The 13,520-nt window shown below is 42.8% G+C and overlaps 1 protein-coding gene across 1 annotated transcript; it reads right to left on the bottom strand.

Moving 5' to 3' along the window:
* Nucleotides 1-5,012: 5,012 nt before the first annotated feature.
* Nucleotides 5,013-10,650, bottom strand: LOC141582704 (X antigen family member 5-like). Its single transcript, XM_074391557.1, has 4 exons — nucleotides 10,507-10,650; nucleotides 9,885-9,999; nucleotides 7,926-8,051; nucleotides 5,013-5,035 (listed from the first exon to the last, which is right to left on the bottom strand). Exons 1-4 carry the CDS (start codon nucleotides 10,573-10,575, stop codon nucleotides 5,013-5,015), a joined length of 333 nt encoding a protein of 110 aa, XP_074247658.1. The 5' UTR covers nucleotides 10,576-10,650.
* Between the last annotated feature and the right edge of the window lie 2,870 nt (nucleotides 10,651-13,520).

The following is a 13,520-nucleotide window of genomic DNA, read 5'->3' as shown; positions in this document are numbered from 1 at the left end:
AGGCTTTGTGATGCTTAATCAGGTATTACAGAAATACATTAAATGATGTACGCCTTCCTAGCTTATCAACCATTTCATCCATACTCTGGTGAGTTCAAGATTGCATTCACTTTCAATAATGCCCGATATTAAATCACTCTGTCTTGTTCATATTCCATGTTTTGCTTTTTCCATTTTCTTCAAGATCATGTAGAACTATTGAATACTCTATTCATAGCTATTTTTTCAAAAGACCAATCTTTTAAATTTATTACATTTGCATTACTTTTCCTTTTACTAATGATTCATACCTGTCTTTTATTCACTACCTCTTTCGTATTCTCTTAAGTTTATTCTGTGGCTCTTTCATTATTATTTCGTACTGTTATTTTCTTTTTTTCTTTTTTATTGCATTTTAGGTTTTGGGGTACATGTGAAGAACATGCAAGATTGTTGCATAGGTACACACATGGCAGTGTGGTTTGCTGCCTTCCTTCCCCTCACCTGTATTTCTTGATCATGTAATGTGCTATTTATTTTGTATTTAAAGCTATGATCTCCCAAGAATACGACTGAGGCTTGTTCAATAGGCTCCAGGAAATTGTGTGAGAAATGCCTTTTAATGTAAATAGTCTAATGGAATGATTCAGCAGAGTACAGTAAAAACATTTAGGTAATTTCTCCTTTAAACATAGAGTGTTTCCTTTAACTTCAACAAGTATCCTAAATAACAGTCGCCCATTTGGGAAATATGTGTAAAACATACTTATGTCAACTATTCAGGATTAGCACATTACTATTGTTGGACTTTAAACCCTACCATCTAATGTCTCAAGGCAGAAACCTCCAATATGTAACCTATGGTATGGTTAGAGGTGACTCTACTGGATGCATTTTCAATCTAGTTACACGCAGTAGCTCATGAAGACTGACAGGAGGGCAGGGAGCATGCTTAGCAGAAGCATCTTACAGCCACCTTGAGCATCACTGACCTATATGCATTCTCTCTACTTCATTGGCCACAGAAACCTGATGATCTCTTGCCATTTTATTATTCAGTCATTCAAGGCTTCACTGCGGGATGCCTTTAAAGTGCAATTATTCTTTAAGAGTCAGAGAATTCAGAATTTGACAAAATTCAAGATCAGTCATACTTATCACAGAAAGCAAAGCAAGACAGAGAAGGAAGGGGCCTGAAACCCCTCTTGGGAAACATTGTATCCTCTTCCTTTGTGCTGTTATTTTTCTTGTACCAAATGCAATATTCCTATTTTTGATGTAAATAACAAGTCTGAGGATACTTCTTTTCATCCTAAACTTGTGGTTTATAGCCAGACTATCATGGCCTGGTTTGGGATATATTGGACGTTTCCAAGTGCAGTTGTGGTTGTTGGAATAATTGGTAGGGGCTCCTGGCATTTGGGTACTGAGTGTTACAAGGAGGCAAACATCTCTTTCCAGAGTCTTCAATAAACTGGATTTTCCATACATGTCACTTCCCTCTAAACTGAGGGAGGCTGGCATGTTTCTTCATCTGGGAACCTATAAACCCTTACTGACTGCTTCGGAAGTCACACCACTTCAGGGAATTCCATTCTTGGATTGCACTCTGACACAACATTCCAGTAACAGTTTCCTTTGTAACTGAGCATTCCTGGGGAAAATAGAAAAAGGAAAATTCAACTGACCTATAAATGTGATCGCTTCCAGGATAAGCTGTTAGTTGATGGGGAAACTTAAGTGGGAGATGTTAGTATTGTGATCTCTCCTAAGTTGGTGAACACACTGGCTGTGCCCGTTGCTATTACTGCTGTTGCAGGTGTATGTCCCTCACCAGGCTCCCAGGTCCTTCCTGGCAGGTTGGAAACAAACCCAGTAGTTCTCTGTGTTCTCAGAATAGAACAGAGGATCTCACAGCCAGGAGGAGAGCAGGGAACATTTGTGGAACTCTAGTGATCTCTACATTATTGGATGAGCAAACCCTGAGTCATAGTGATGAGTAACATGGATGCCAGTGGATGTGGCGCGACTGCCACAGGCCTCTGCATCAGGAGCCGTGCAGCAGAGTGAGAGCAACCTGCAGTTCTGATCTCAGTTATGTCCTTTAAGGGTCCCAGATGTAAGCAGCCTATTGGTTAGGGTTCCTCTGTGTGTGTGTGTGTGTGTGTGTCTGTGTGTGCACACACGAGTGCACATGTGAGAGTGGGTGGAGAGAGAGAGATTGAGTTTGAATCTAGCTCATGGATGTGTTATGACTGGCAAGTACAAATCTCGGACAGCAGGATGTCAGGCTGGAGACCCAGAAAAGAGGTGATATGAGAGCACAAATCCAAGGGCAGCGTAGAGGCAGAACATCTTCACCTTCAGCGGGACCCCAGTCTTCTCTTTTGAAGGCCTTCAAGGGACTGCATGAGGCCCACCCACATTGTGGAGGGCAATTAGGCTTACCCAGAGTCTGCTTATTTAAATGCTAGTTCTCATGTAAGGAAAACCGTTCACAGAGACATCAACTCTAGTCAAAGTGAACATTTCTCATGCATCACAGCGAAGCAAAGTTGACATATCAGATTTCCCATCGTGGCCATCTTATACAAATCCTATCCGTGATGAAGGTCTATCTGACAAAGGCAGGTGACTTCCTAAGATTCTGTATTAACCATTTTTATATAGCCCAAGCCATCATTTTAGGCTCAGCACAACTCCATCCGGGAAGCTGAAGCTGAAGCTGATGTGGATGCCTTCCAGGGATGAGGCAGTGATGGGATAGTCAGGGTGTATATGTAAGAACAATCCCAGAGGGCACAGGTGATACCCCTGGGTACCAAGAGTTTACCCCTGTTAGCCAACTTCAAAAGGACATACCTTCGTCAGGCAGGAGCTGGCCAAGGCCCTCAACATAGTCTCCCACTGAGGGATCTTTCCCTCTAAGTTTCCTCCTCCAGTCCAAACAATGGATTTGCGTCTTTGCTTTGGGGGAACTGTCAGAAGGCAGTCATTTCAGGGTGGTCATTGACACGGGTTCCTCCTCTTCACAAGCGTGGATGACATCCCTAGGTGTTCTGTGTGGGATGTTTTGGAGCTGGGTCACCCCTGCTGTCCCATAGTCCCAGCTCCGTCAAGTGTGATTTTGAGTTCAGGATTCAGTGTGGTTTCAAAATTGGCCTTAGGGTATGACTGTGGGCTCCTCACAGGACGAGAAACCCACCATCTTTGCTGTCACTGAGTATCTGCGATTCAGTGTCATACGGTGGATCTACAAACACTGCACTGACACAATGTTGATCCTGCCTTTGCTGCGTCTGCAAGTAATCAACCACTTCATTCCATTTGGGCTGTCTTCTTACCCGCCAAATTTATGAATATATCACAAGCCCAAATAACAACTGTACTGACAATCCTTGTGGCCTCGTTAGCCACCACAGGGCTGCTTAGGGACTGCCTGAGCTCTTGACACACTACGATATTGAAATGTGTGGTGTGCCTGACTGGAATAGACTTACTCTTCATGGCATCACACACACCAGACAAGTTTTCGGCACATACTACTGACACACAGTTGGCCTTGTCACACCGCAGTTATTTACAAATCAGCTTCAGAATCCATGCCATGTCTGATACCAGCCACAGTGCTGTTTAATTTACAGATTTAAATCAAATAAGTTTCTGAAGTCAAATGCATTTAAAAAGGCAGCTTGATATTCTTACTTGAAATTCCAAAGCAGTTAACACAGACTAGAGATGCAGTTGTAAACAAAAATGGAATGAAAATATTTGAAATGTGAAAGGGACTAAGGAAAGATACCTAGAACAATAATCTGCAGTGTAACGTCTGCTTCCTGTTATTTCATTTATTCTTGATAGCAAGTATTTAGTGTAAATATTCTAATTTCTACTTTAGAAATGGGGAAACAGTCTGACAGGATATAAGTGTCTTGCCCACCATCTCAGGGGCAGCGTGTGAGAGGCAGGATGGAATCCCACGGCTGTGTCACGCCATAGCCTGTGTAGGTAGGATCCAAGTAATTTTGCTTCAGCAAGTTGCCCTGGTTGCTTTCCCCTTTTGTCTACCTACGCCCTAGTTCTTGCATCCAGCTCTACAGCCTAGGGAATTCTCACATATTTTTGGGCAAATGGCGTAGCTTAGCAAAGGATGCAGATAAAGACATACAGGAAGGAATGATGGAAGAGGCAGGGAGCTTCCATGGCCTCTACGAGCATGCTACCCTCCATGTGTTCAGCTAGGCAGAAGCTCTCTGAACCCTGTTTTTTGGGTTTTGATGGAGGTTTCATTGTATAGGCATGATTGATTGAACTGTTGACCCACCATTGGAAATTAACTTAACCGCAGCCCTCTCCATGTCCTGAAGGTTGGGGATGGGGCTGAAAGGCTAACCGTCTAATCCCCGATCCTAGAGCTACCTAGCAGCTGCCAGCCATTGGCAACTCACTAGCATACAAAAAGGCATCAGTATGTGGAGTTTCTACAAATTGTAGTTGTATGACAGTAAGCAGGGTCCAGCACAAAATACATATTTCATAATATCACACAGGTGTATACCAGCCAAATCAGAATACAAAGTTGGAAAACTTATGCTGTTTATTCAGACACAAGTCTCATTCACCCAGGCTGGAGCTGCAGTGGCTTAAACATGACTACCTTCATCCTCGAACTCCTAGGCTCAAGGGATCCTCCCACCTCAGCTTCCAGACTAGCTGGGACTGCACCTACACACATACGTGTATACATTCATGCATTCATTCATTTTTGTAGAGAAGGCGTTTCGCCACGTTGCCCAGGTACGTCTCAATGTCCCAAGCTCAAGCAATCCTCCTGCCTCAACATCCCCACGTGTTGAATGATAGGTGTGAGCAACTGCACCAGGCCAAAATGTTCAATAGCGTCTATTATGTGAGAATAAATGAAGAAAACATGTGCAATACTTCTTTGAAGAAAACTGGAAAACTTTATTGAGATTTTTAAAAGTCGAGTATCTCAGATAAATTCAGTTTGCATTCTTTCAGCTCATCTTCGTTTAAACCTGTGGTTTCCCTTCCGCTGCAAGAGAAACATAACAAGAGGGAACGTTACTAGTACAACTGTATTCAGATGAAATTAAAGGTATGCAAAGAACATCAAAGTTTTCATTTTATATAATGGACTAAAACCAGAAGCCCAACAGTAACCATAGGGCTAACATTCAACTAGACCTCTGTAGACACTTTGAAGATACACTTCCATGCATATACAGTAGCAACATTGTTTAAGCACACCCTGCTTTTAGTGCTAGAAGGAAACCAAAACAGTCCAAGGTCAGAACACATTAAATCAAGTGAGCCTATTAAAAGGGGCTTAGATTAGATAGCAAACATTGTGTAGAGTTTTACTCAAACTACAACCAGAACAAAAAATACCTAAGAAACAGAAGGAATTTCTGACAAAAAAAAATTCTTCAGAAAAAATGTATAATTTAATGTTTTGGCTTGAAACTATGACCTGGATGTCCAATAGGCTCCTGCAAATAGTCTGAAAACTATCTTGTGAGAAAACAGTTAATGTCACATTGGGAAACACATAAGTGAAGTCAACAGAAAGGACAGTTTTGTGGTTTTTTTCTCTCTATTGTGTGGAAGTGCAATAATATTCCTTTGAGCTAATTTGCCCTTTCTTCTTTAACATACACTAACCTTTTGCATCCAGTTTTCACCTATAGTCCTCACGTCAATATAAATAATGACACATTTTTCACTGGAAAGTATGCTGGTTTGTATAATTAATTAAATGGTCATATAAGTTTTGAGGTATCACTATCATGATTGATATTAAAATGTGAAAGAGTTGTACATCATAACCAGTGTGGAAAAAAAAAGAAATGGAGAGGGAAACAAATTGAAGAGTTAGACATCTGGAAAAGCTAAATATTTCCTTGTAAAAGTAACTGTTTTTGAGGGACAACTGGCAGACTTCACAAGTCCTTCCACAGCCTTTGTGATGTTTAGATATTGAGGTATTACAGGAATATATTAAATAATGTAGGCATTTCTGGCATTTCAACCGCTTCCTCCACACTCTGAAAACCTTAGTGTTCAAGAATGTATTCCCTTTCAATTATGCCCTACATTCAATATCTGTGCCTTGTTCACTCATATTCCGTTGTGCCTTTTCCATGTTCTTCAAGATTGTTTAATCTACTGGATGCTCCCTTCCCAGCTATTTCTCCAAAAAAAAAATCTATTAAATGCATTACTTTCAGATTAGTTTTACTTTTGTTAATGATTCGCATCTTTCATTCACTGCCTGTTTCCTTTTCTCTTAAGTTTATTCTGCGACTCATTTATTATTTTTTAATTTAATATTATTTTCTTGTATCATGTAATTTACTGTCTATTTTAATAAGATATACTTTTAATCCTATGACTATCCTAAGAATACAATTGAAGCTTGGTCAATAAGCTCCTGGAAATCGTCTGAAAACAGTCTTTTAATGTAAATAGTCTAGTGAAGTTGTTCAGCAGTGTGGAGTACAAATATTTAGGTAATTTCTCCCCTAAACATGCAGTGCTTCCTTTCAATTCAGAAGTTCTTTTAATTAAGTCAGCAATTTGGAAAATATGTATAAAAGATACCGATGTAGACTACTCAGTACTTAGTACGTTATAGTCTTTGAAATTTAAATCGTATCGTTTGAAGACTCAAGGCAGAAACCTGTAATATATAACCTCTGATTTGGTTAGAGGTTACCATATGTGTCTTCAATCTAATTATACACAGTAGCTCACGAAGACTTACAGGAGAGCAGCGAGCATGCCTAGCACAGGCATCTTACAACCAGCTTGAACATCACTGATTTACATGCATGATCCCTACTTCATGAATCAGAAAACGTGACTGTCTCTTTCCATTTTATTATTCAGTAATTCAAGGCTTCACTGCAGGAAGACTTTAAAATGCAATCATTGGGTCCGGCAAGGAAAGTGGCTCAAACCCTATAATCCCAGCACTTTGGGAGGCCAAGGCAGGTGGATCACTTGACATCAGGAGTTCAAGCCCAGCCTGGCTAACATGGTGAAACCCCGTCTCTTCTAAAAATATAAAAGTTAGTCAGGCATGGGGAGCATGCACTATTCCCAGGTACACAAGAGGCTGAGGCATGAGAACCGCTTGAACCCTGGAGGTGGAGGTTGCACTGAACAAAGATCGGACCACTGCACTCCAGCCTGGGTGACAGAATGAGACTCTGTGTGAAAAAAAAATGCAAATGTTTAACACCCTGAGAGAATTCAGGATTTGACAAAATCCAAGAACACTCATGAAAGTCTCCATGCAGGTAAACAAACATCAAGCAGAGTGCCCACTCATTTTCTTAGGGACAATGAAATCTCAACTTGGATATTATAATTGGACTGAAGCTCATTATTTTGAAAAACAAATCATGAAAATAAGAATACCTCTGTATTCTCTCCAACAGAACTAGGGCATCCAAAAACCAGCACCGAAATGGATTTGAATCTATCGGATGGGCATTCACTACTTTCAATAAAAGAAAAACGGGTTTAGAACTTATGAGATTTGTTCAGAATCTCAAAAATTGTGTTAGAGCTGGTACTAGAATCTCCTTCAGGTCAGCATATTTCATACAAGGTGGCATTACAATGTATTTGAGAAAAGCAGAAATGAGAAAATAATCTGAAAATTGTTCGCTGTTGGTGATACTCAGAAGAAAAAATTTTTTTATTCGATGATTCAATATAGCTTTGAACCAATTTCTGTCTGTATCTGATAGCGTATCGGTTTTGTAGTCAGGCTTTTGTGGTCTCAACTACCTTCCAAAGAATGCATTTAAACTCTGTTTCTCAAGGGACAGTAATGTTCTCTCTTTTTATTACCAAAAGTATAACATTGTGGAATAAAGAAAGCACCTAATTTTGAATCTTAATGGATAACATACCTCCTTCTGGCGTTTTAAATTCCTCAGATTTTGGCACACTCTTCCCCTGTACATCATGACCATCTCCACATTCAGCCCCAGTCTTTGCCGGAGACAGCTTCTGGGGATCAGTTTTCAGGTCAGGCACTAAAAAATACAAAGGATATAGATTGGAGCAGCAAAACAAGAATGATGAATGAGGAAATGATCATATTCTCTTCCTCAGTGTTATGCAATTAAAGCCTCTAGGCTACTGTCATAATAAATGTGATGCAAACATGTCCCACCTTTGTCTTACTGTATTATGATATCTTATCTTAAATAACCATCTGAGGATCAATCACACCACACCTACATTTCCCATACTTTACCATTGTGTATTATCAACACACAGCTACCTAGGAAATGTGAAGACTGCCCCACAGATAGCATTTTAATCAAAACTTAAAGTAATTTTCTGAAGGTGTACATCAATGTGTTGGTGGGCCTATGACATATCTTATAGTCATGACACTCATCCCTTGTTGAGGTACCTTGAAAATGTTGGTGATAATCTTAATTAAAGTAATGCTTTGGCAAAAGACCCTATATGTGACTTTCCAGACATGAATGTCATTAAGAAACAGTACAAAATACAATAGCAAAATCACTGTCTTCCAACAAGAGTATGGTAACTGATGTGCAAAGAAATTAATGGGCATTGATCACTGTCATATTCTAGAACCCCCTTAACAGTGAATTGCTAAAATAGTCCATAGCCAAAAATCTGCCCATCTTTGGCTTGAAAATGCTATCTGTTGAGGAAACAATTTGTTCCATGACAATCTTATCGTACTTTGAGTTTTATAATTATAAAAATACTGAAATGACTTTGAAAAACCCCTTCAAAATCCTACTAATATAGTTACCTGTAGGCCAATGTCCTGAATTATCCACCTTTTACCAAACATACTGTCAAAAATACACACCAAAAGAAACAGTGGTTGTCATGCATTAGCCTCTTTTCTGGGTTGCTATCCTGCTTCACTGAACTGCATTTAGTCCTGAGCCAATACTGAACTATGTTACAGTACAGACACATTTGAGTATTAAGCATTTTTAAGCAAAATCATTCACATTTTCTAACATAGATGGTGGGAAGAGTGCAAACCTGGGAACAAAATATAAATTCTTTCTCCATGAGTCAAGTGTTCTTGGTAAGTCTCAATCTCTGAGTGTCAGTTTTCTTATTTATTTATTCATTTAGAGACCTAGTCTCACTCTGTCTCCCAGGCTGGAATGCAGTGGCACGATCTCGCCTCACTGCGACCTCCTCTGCCTGGGCTCAAGCGATTCTCCTGTCTCAGCAGGCTTAGCTGGGATTACAGACATGTGCCATAACACCCAGCTACTTTTTGGATTTTTAGTAGACACGGGTTTTCACCATATTGGCCAGGCTGTTCTCAGACGCCTGACCTCAGGTGATCTGTCTGCCTCGGCCTCCCAAAATGCTGGGATGACATGCGTGAGACACTGCGCCTGGCCGCAGTTTTCTTGTTTACAAAATGAGGTTAACATCCCTTTGCAAATGGGCTTTATTCAGGGTGTTATAAGGTAGAGTAACTTGACACTCCACATGCTGTTAAAGGGTGCTTACAACACTGTGGACACCATGGCTGAGAAGATCTCACTGCAACATCCTAAGAAGATCAAACTAAATTAGTGCAGTAATGTACATTTTCATACAACCAGTTAAATGGTTTCATCTGATTTAGGAAGGAGTGTAATTTCAGGCATACAAAATGCATCTTGAAGAAAAAGAGAAGATTCATCACACCCAGGGACTGCAGGAAGCTGCAAACTATACCCATCACGTTTCTAGCCAACTCTCAATAAATGTTTGAGATTCTTTCCTAATGTTTTCTTTCCTCCTGTTACTGGTCATGGCATAAGGCATGATGCACACATAGGTCTCCTCCCCCCATACACATTCTTTCTTACCCTTCCAAGCACTTCGAATCTTAGCTCCACCCTGATCTTCTCTTTTCTGATCAGGTTTATGATCCCGGCTTTCAGCTGGTGGTTCTTCTCGTTGAGGCTCTGGCACACTGGGCTCCTGGGAAAATGTGTGTGTGTGTGTGTGTGTGTGTGTGTGTGTGTGTGTGTGTGCAGATAAAAAAATTTCTTTTCAATGCATGTCAATAATATAAATATACACATTACATAGATACTTCTGATAATACACATGTTTAAAGATGGGTCCCAACACTATTCCACATACTTATTCTTTATAAAGTCACTCTTCCCATAGAGAGGTTAGTTTAAAACTGTTACCCTCAATGGCTTTGGATGCCATTTTAATTTACACTGGGTTGAATGTGTGTATTGAGCTATAAATAAGCAAGCGGAGGAACTCACCAGTCAAATCTGGGGAACACAAGATCACACATCCAAACAAGACTAGTATGTATTCCCCTGGGCTACTCTTTCCTTCATGAGCTGCCATGATCACTTTCTATCAACATGGGAGAACTTCATCTGTATATTTAAACTAATTCTACAACACTACGACAACATCAACAAAATTCTGCTAATAGAAAACATCAAATGTTAAGTCACTCACGGCAGGCCTGGTCAGCTGAACAAGTCTCACATGTCGTAGTGGTCTATGTTTTCTTTCTCGCCCACTCATACTTCACTCTGCAAATAGAACAGTGTACACTTTAGGAGGCAGAAGCGGGTGGATGACCTGAAGTCAGGAGTTCAAGGCCAGCCTGGACAACATGGTGAAATCCCGCCTCTACTAAAAATACAAAAACTTAGCCAGGCTTGCTGGCAGGTGCCTGTAATCCCAGTTAGTAGGGAGGCAGAGGCAGGAGAATCACGTGAACTCTGGAGGGGAGGGTTGCAGGCAGCCGAGACTGTGCCATTGCATTCTAGCCTGGGCAATAAGAGCAAAACTCCGTCTCAAAAAAAAACAAACCAAACCAAACCAAACCAAACCAAAACCAAAACCAAAAACAAAACCAAAAACAAAAACCCAGAATATTGTCATTGGGAAAAAGCACGTGAAAGGATACACGTTCCAGCACTTTCAACGCCATATGTTAACTTGCAATTTTTAAAAATTTGGTAATACACTGAAAAGTCAGTCAGAGGGCATGTATAAGTGTGTATGCCTTCTGACTGGAATACTTGCACAACCAATTAAGTTTATCAAGCTGGCTGAGCAATGCCTTAGGGCTCATGGCAAGAGACACACGGTATTTCCAATGAGGTTTTGTTTCATTACTGGTCTCTTCTTAGTGAGACATTGAAGAAAATAGAGCTTGAGGGTTAAAATTAATGTGTCCATGGCTTTTGTCACACACCCATTTGCTAGGCCCATTTCCCTTCCAAAATGAAGTCTTGTTGGAATGGAGAGCTCCGCCCACCCACTCGAACTTCCAAGACAGAGTTGAGAAGTTGCCACACAGCTGTGGGGGTTCCTCACCGGGCTGGTACCTCTGAGGTTCGCCATACAAACCCTGGGGCTGCAAACACCAGCCCAGAGTGTATCCACATTCCAGACCCCTTCCTTACCGCCCACACTGTCACAGCCCTGATCCCCCTTGAGGACTATGGAATTTGTCCTCTGTTAGGGATTCCAGGCATTTCTGGGACATGGATACTGAAAACAGCACCCCAGCATCGCCACAGCTTCACCTAACTGCCGCCCCCGGGCCCTGCCACCCACTCCAAGGCCCTTCTTTCTTCCTTCTGACTCCGACAACACAGGAAGGCCCATAGCCAGGGAACCGCATGAGAAGGACAACAGCCTCAAGGCCCTCCTCCCTTGGAGTCACTGACCCAGAGGCCGGACCCTCGGAAGCCTGCTGTGTCCTCCTCACCCTCACTCACACTTCAACTGCCAGTGGGATCAGCCTGTGGGCCTAACTGGCTGAATCCATTGTACATATCGTCTTGGTCTAGGCCTATCTTGATCTTCCTTGTCAACTCATATTTCACAATGCAAACAGAAAGCTGTGATTGGGAAAATGTACTTGACAGGGTAGGTATATTTGATCACTTCCATAGTGAAATGTCAACTTGCAATTTTTACAAACAATTTGGTAATACTTTGAAAGTAAGTCTCGGGGCAAATGAGTGTGTGTGCCTTGTGAATCGAATGCTTGCACACTCCCTTCAATTGGTCAAGCGACCTAAGCAATGTCTTAAGGCTCCTGGCCAATGACACAGGGTTATTGTCGATGAAGTTGGTTTCACAACTGGACTCTTCATCGTGGAGATCTTTAGAAAAATACAGCTGGTGAATTAAAACTGCAGTGACCACGGCTTTTGTCACACACACATCTGCTAGGCCCATTTCCCACCTAAAATCAAGTTTTGTTGGAACACAGGGTCCCGCCCATTCGGACCTCCACCGTAGAGCTGAGAAATTGAGACGAAGCCCTGGGCGCTCCTCACTGGACACCTGTGCCAAGCGCTCTATATATCTGTGAGAGCTCGTCTCTAACCCACTGTGTTCCACTCTCCTTACCTCACACCCGGCCCTTTCCCGAGTCCTTAGGAAGGAGTCTGGAATATCTCCTATCTCCGGGGTTCCAGGCCCTTTCAAGACTTGGATGCCTCCAAAGGCACCCCTAGCGGTCTCCCCATCTTCCCTTGACCCGACAACTCCACAGCCCAACTTCCTCCCTCGTTTGGAACCCACCACAAGGCCCAAGATGGCGCCCCGGCATGACGTGGACTATCACCTCAAGATTCTTTACGTGGGAGGCCACTGACCACACTGCCCCATGCCCTGGAAAGCCACAAGCTTGTCCTCACACTCACGCACACTTCCACTACTGCGAGGACTGGTCTGCGGACCTACCGGCTGAGTTTCTGTAGCAGTAGAAAGGATCTGGACCGCAGTGAAGTAACCCTCACACCCTCACAGCTCCGCGACGTTCACCACGTGGCGAAGAGGCCAATGGGAAGACGCCCAGCGAACATGCGCACGCAGGTAGGGGCACCAAGAGCATGCGCAGTGAGGTTGGTGCCCGCTTGTGGGCTGTGGCCCCGCCTCCTCGCCGTGCCCTGCCGTGTCCAGACTGCACCAACCCACCTGCACCCAACAGTTCTGCGCCCTGTCCCAGGTCCCCACTGAGGACTTCAGAATGTGTCCTCGTGGGTGGTTTCCTGTGCCTGCGGGACTCAAATACCACAAAGAGTTTCCCCTTGAAAACCCACTCTATGTTCACGAGGCCGTCTTCTGCCCTATGGACCTGCTGCCTTCCCTGTCCAGGACCCCCACTACAGCAAGGACAATGCTGCATCTCGGCCTGTTAGGAGAAGGACAGGGACCGCAAGGTCCTTTCCCCTAGGAGGCCGTGGACCGCGCCCACGGGCTCCTCCTCACACTCTCTCACACTTCAGCGCTGGGAGGACTGGTCTGCGAACCTACTGGGTGAGTCCTAGTGGGCACCGCAGAAGGAAGTCACTACGTCTCCTCGCACAGCTCTGCAGAGACAGAAGGCAGACAGACGAAGCGCATGTCCACAAAGGGACTTGTGCAGCAAGTCACTGAATCAGGCACATGCAGGTTTGGCCAGGGTTTTCCCACTGTTCCCTCACGGGATCCCAGGTTGTTTG

Source organism: Saimiri boliviensis, chromosome X (genome assembly GCF_048565385.1).
Source record: "Saimiri boliviensis isolate mSaiBol1 chromosome X, mSaiBol1.pri, whole genome shotgun sequence".
NCBI classification, from domain to species: domain Eukaryota; kingdom Metazoa; phylum Chordata; class Mammalia; order Primates; family Cebidae; genus Saimiri; species Saimiri boliviensis.
The sequence above is the reverse complement of the archived record's forward strand: the minus strand, read 5'-3'. Positions and strand labels throughout refer to the sequence as shown.

Bases quoted from the DNA above. Each gene is read 5' to 3' on its own strand.
- LOC141582704 (XM_074391557.1), bottom strand. From the start codon at position 10,575: ATGAGTGGGCGAGAAAGAAAACATAGACCACTACGACATGTGAGACTT. The intron at 10,000-10,506 runs GTGAGTGACTTA...ACATTTTCCCAG, and splicing joins TTCAGCTGACCAGGCCTGCC to GAGCCCAGTGTGCCAGAGCC. The intron at 5,036-7,925 runs GTATGTTATCCA...TTTCTCTTGCAG, and splicing joins ATTTAAAACGCCAGAAGGAG to CGGAAGGGAAACCACAGGTT.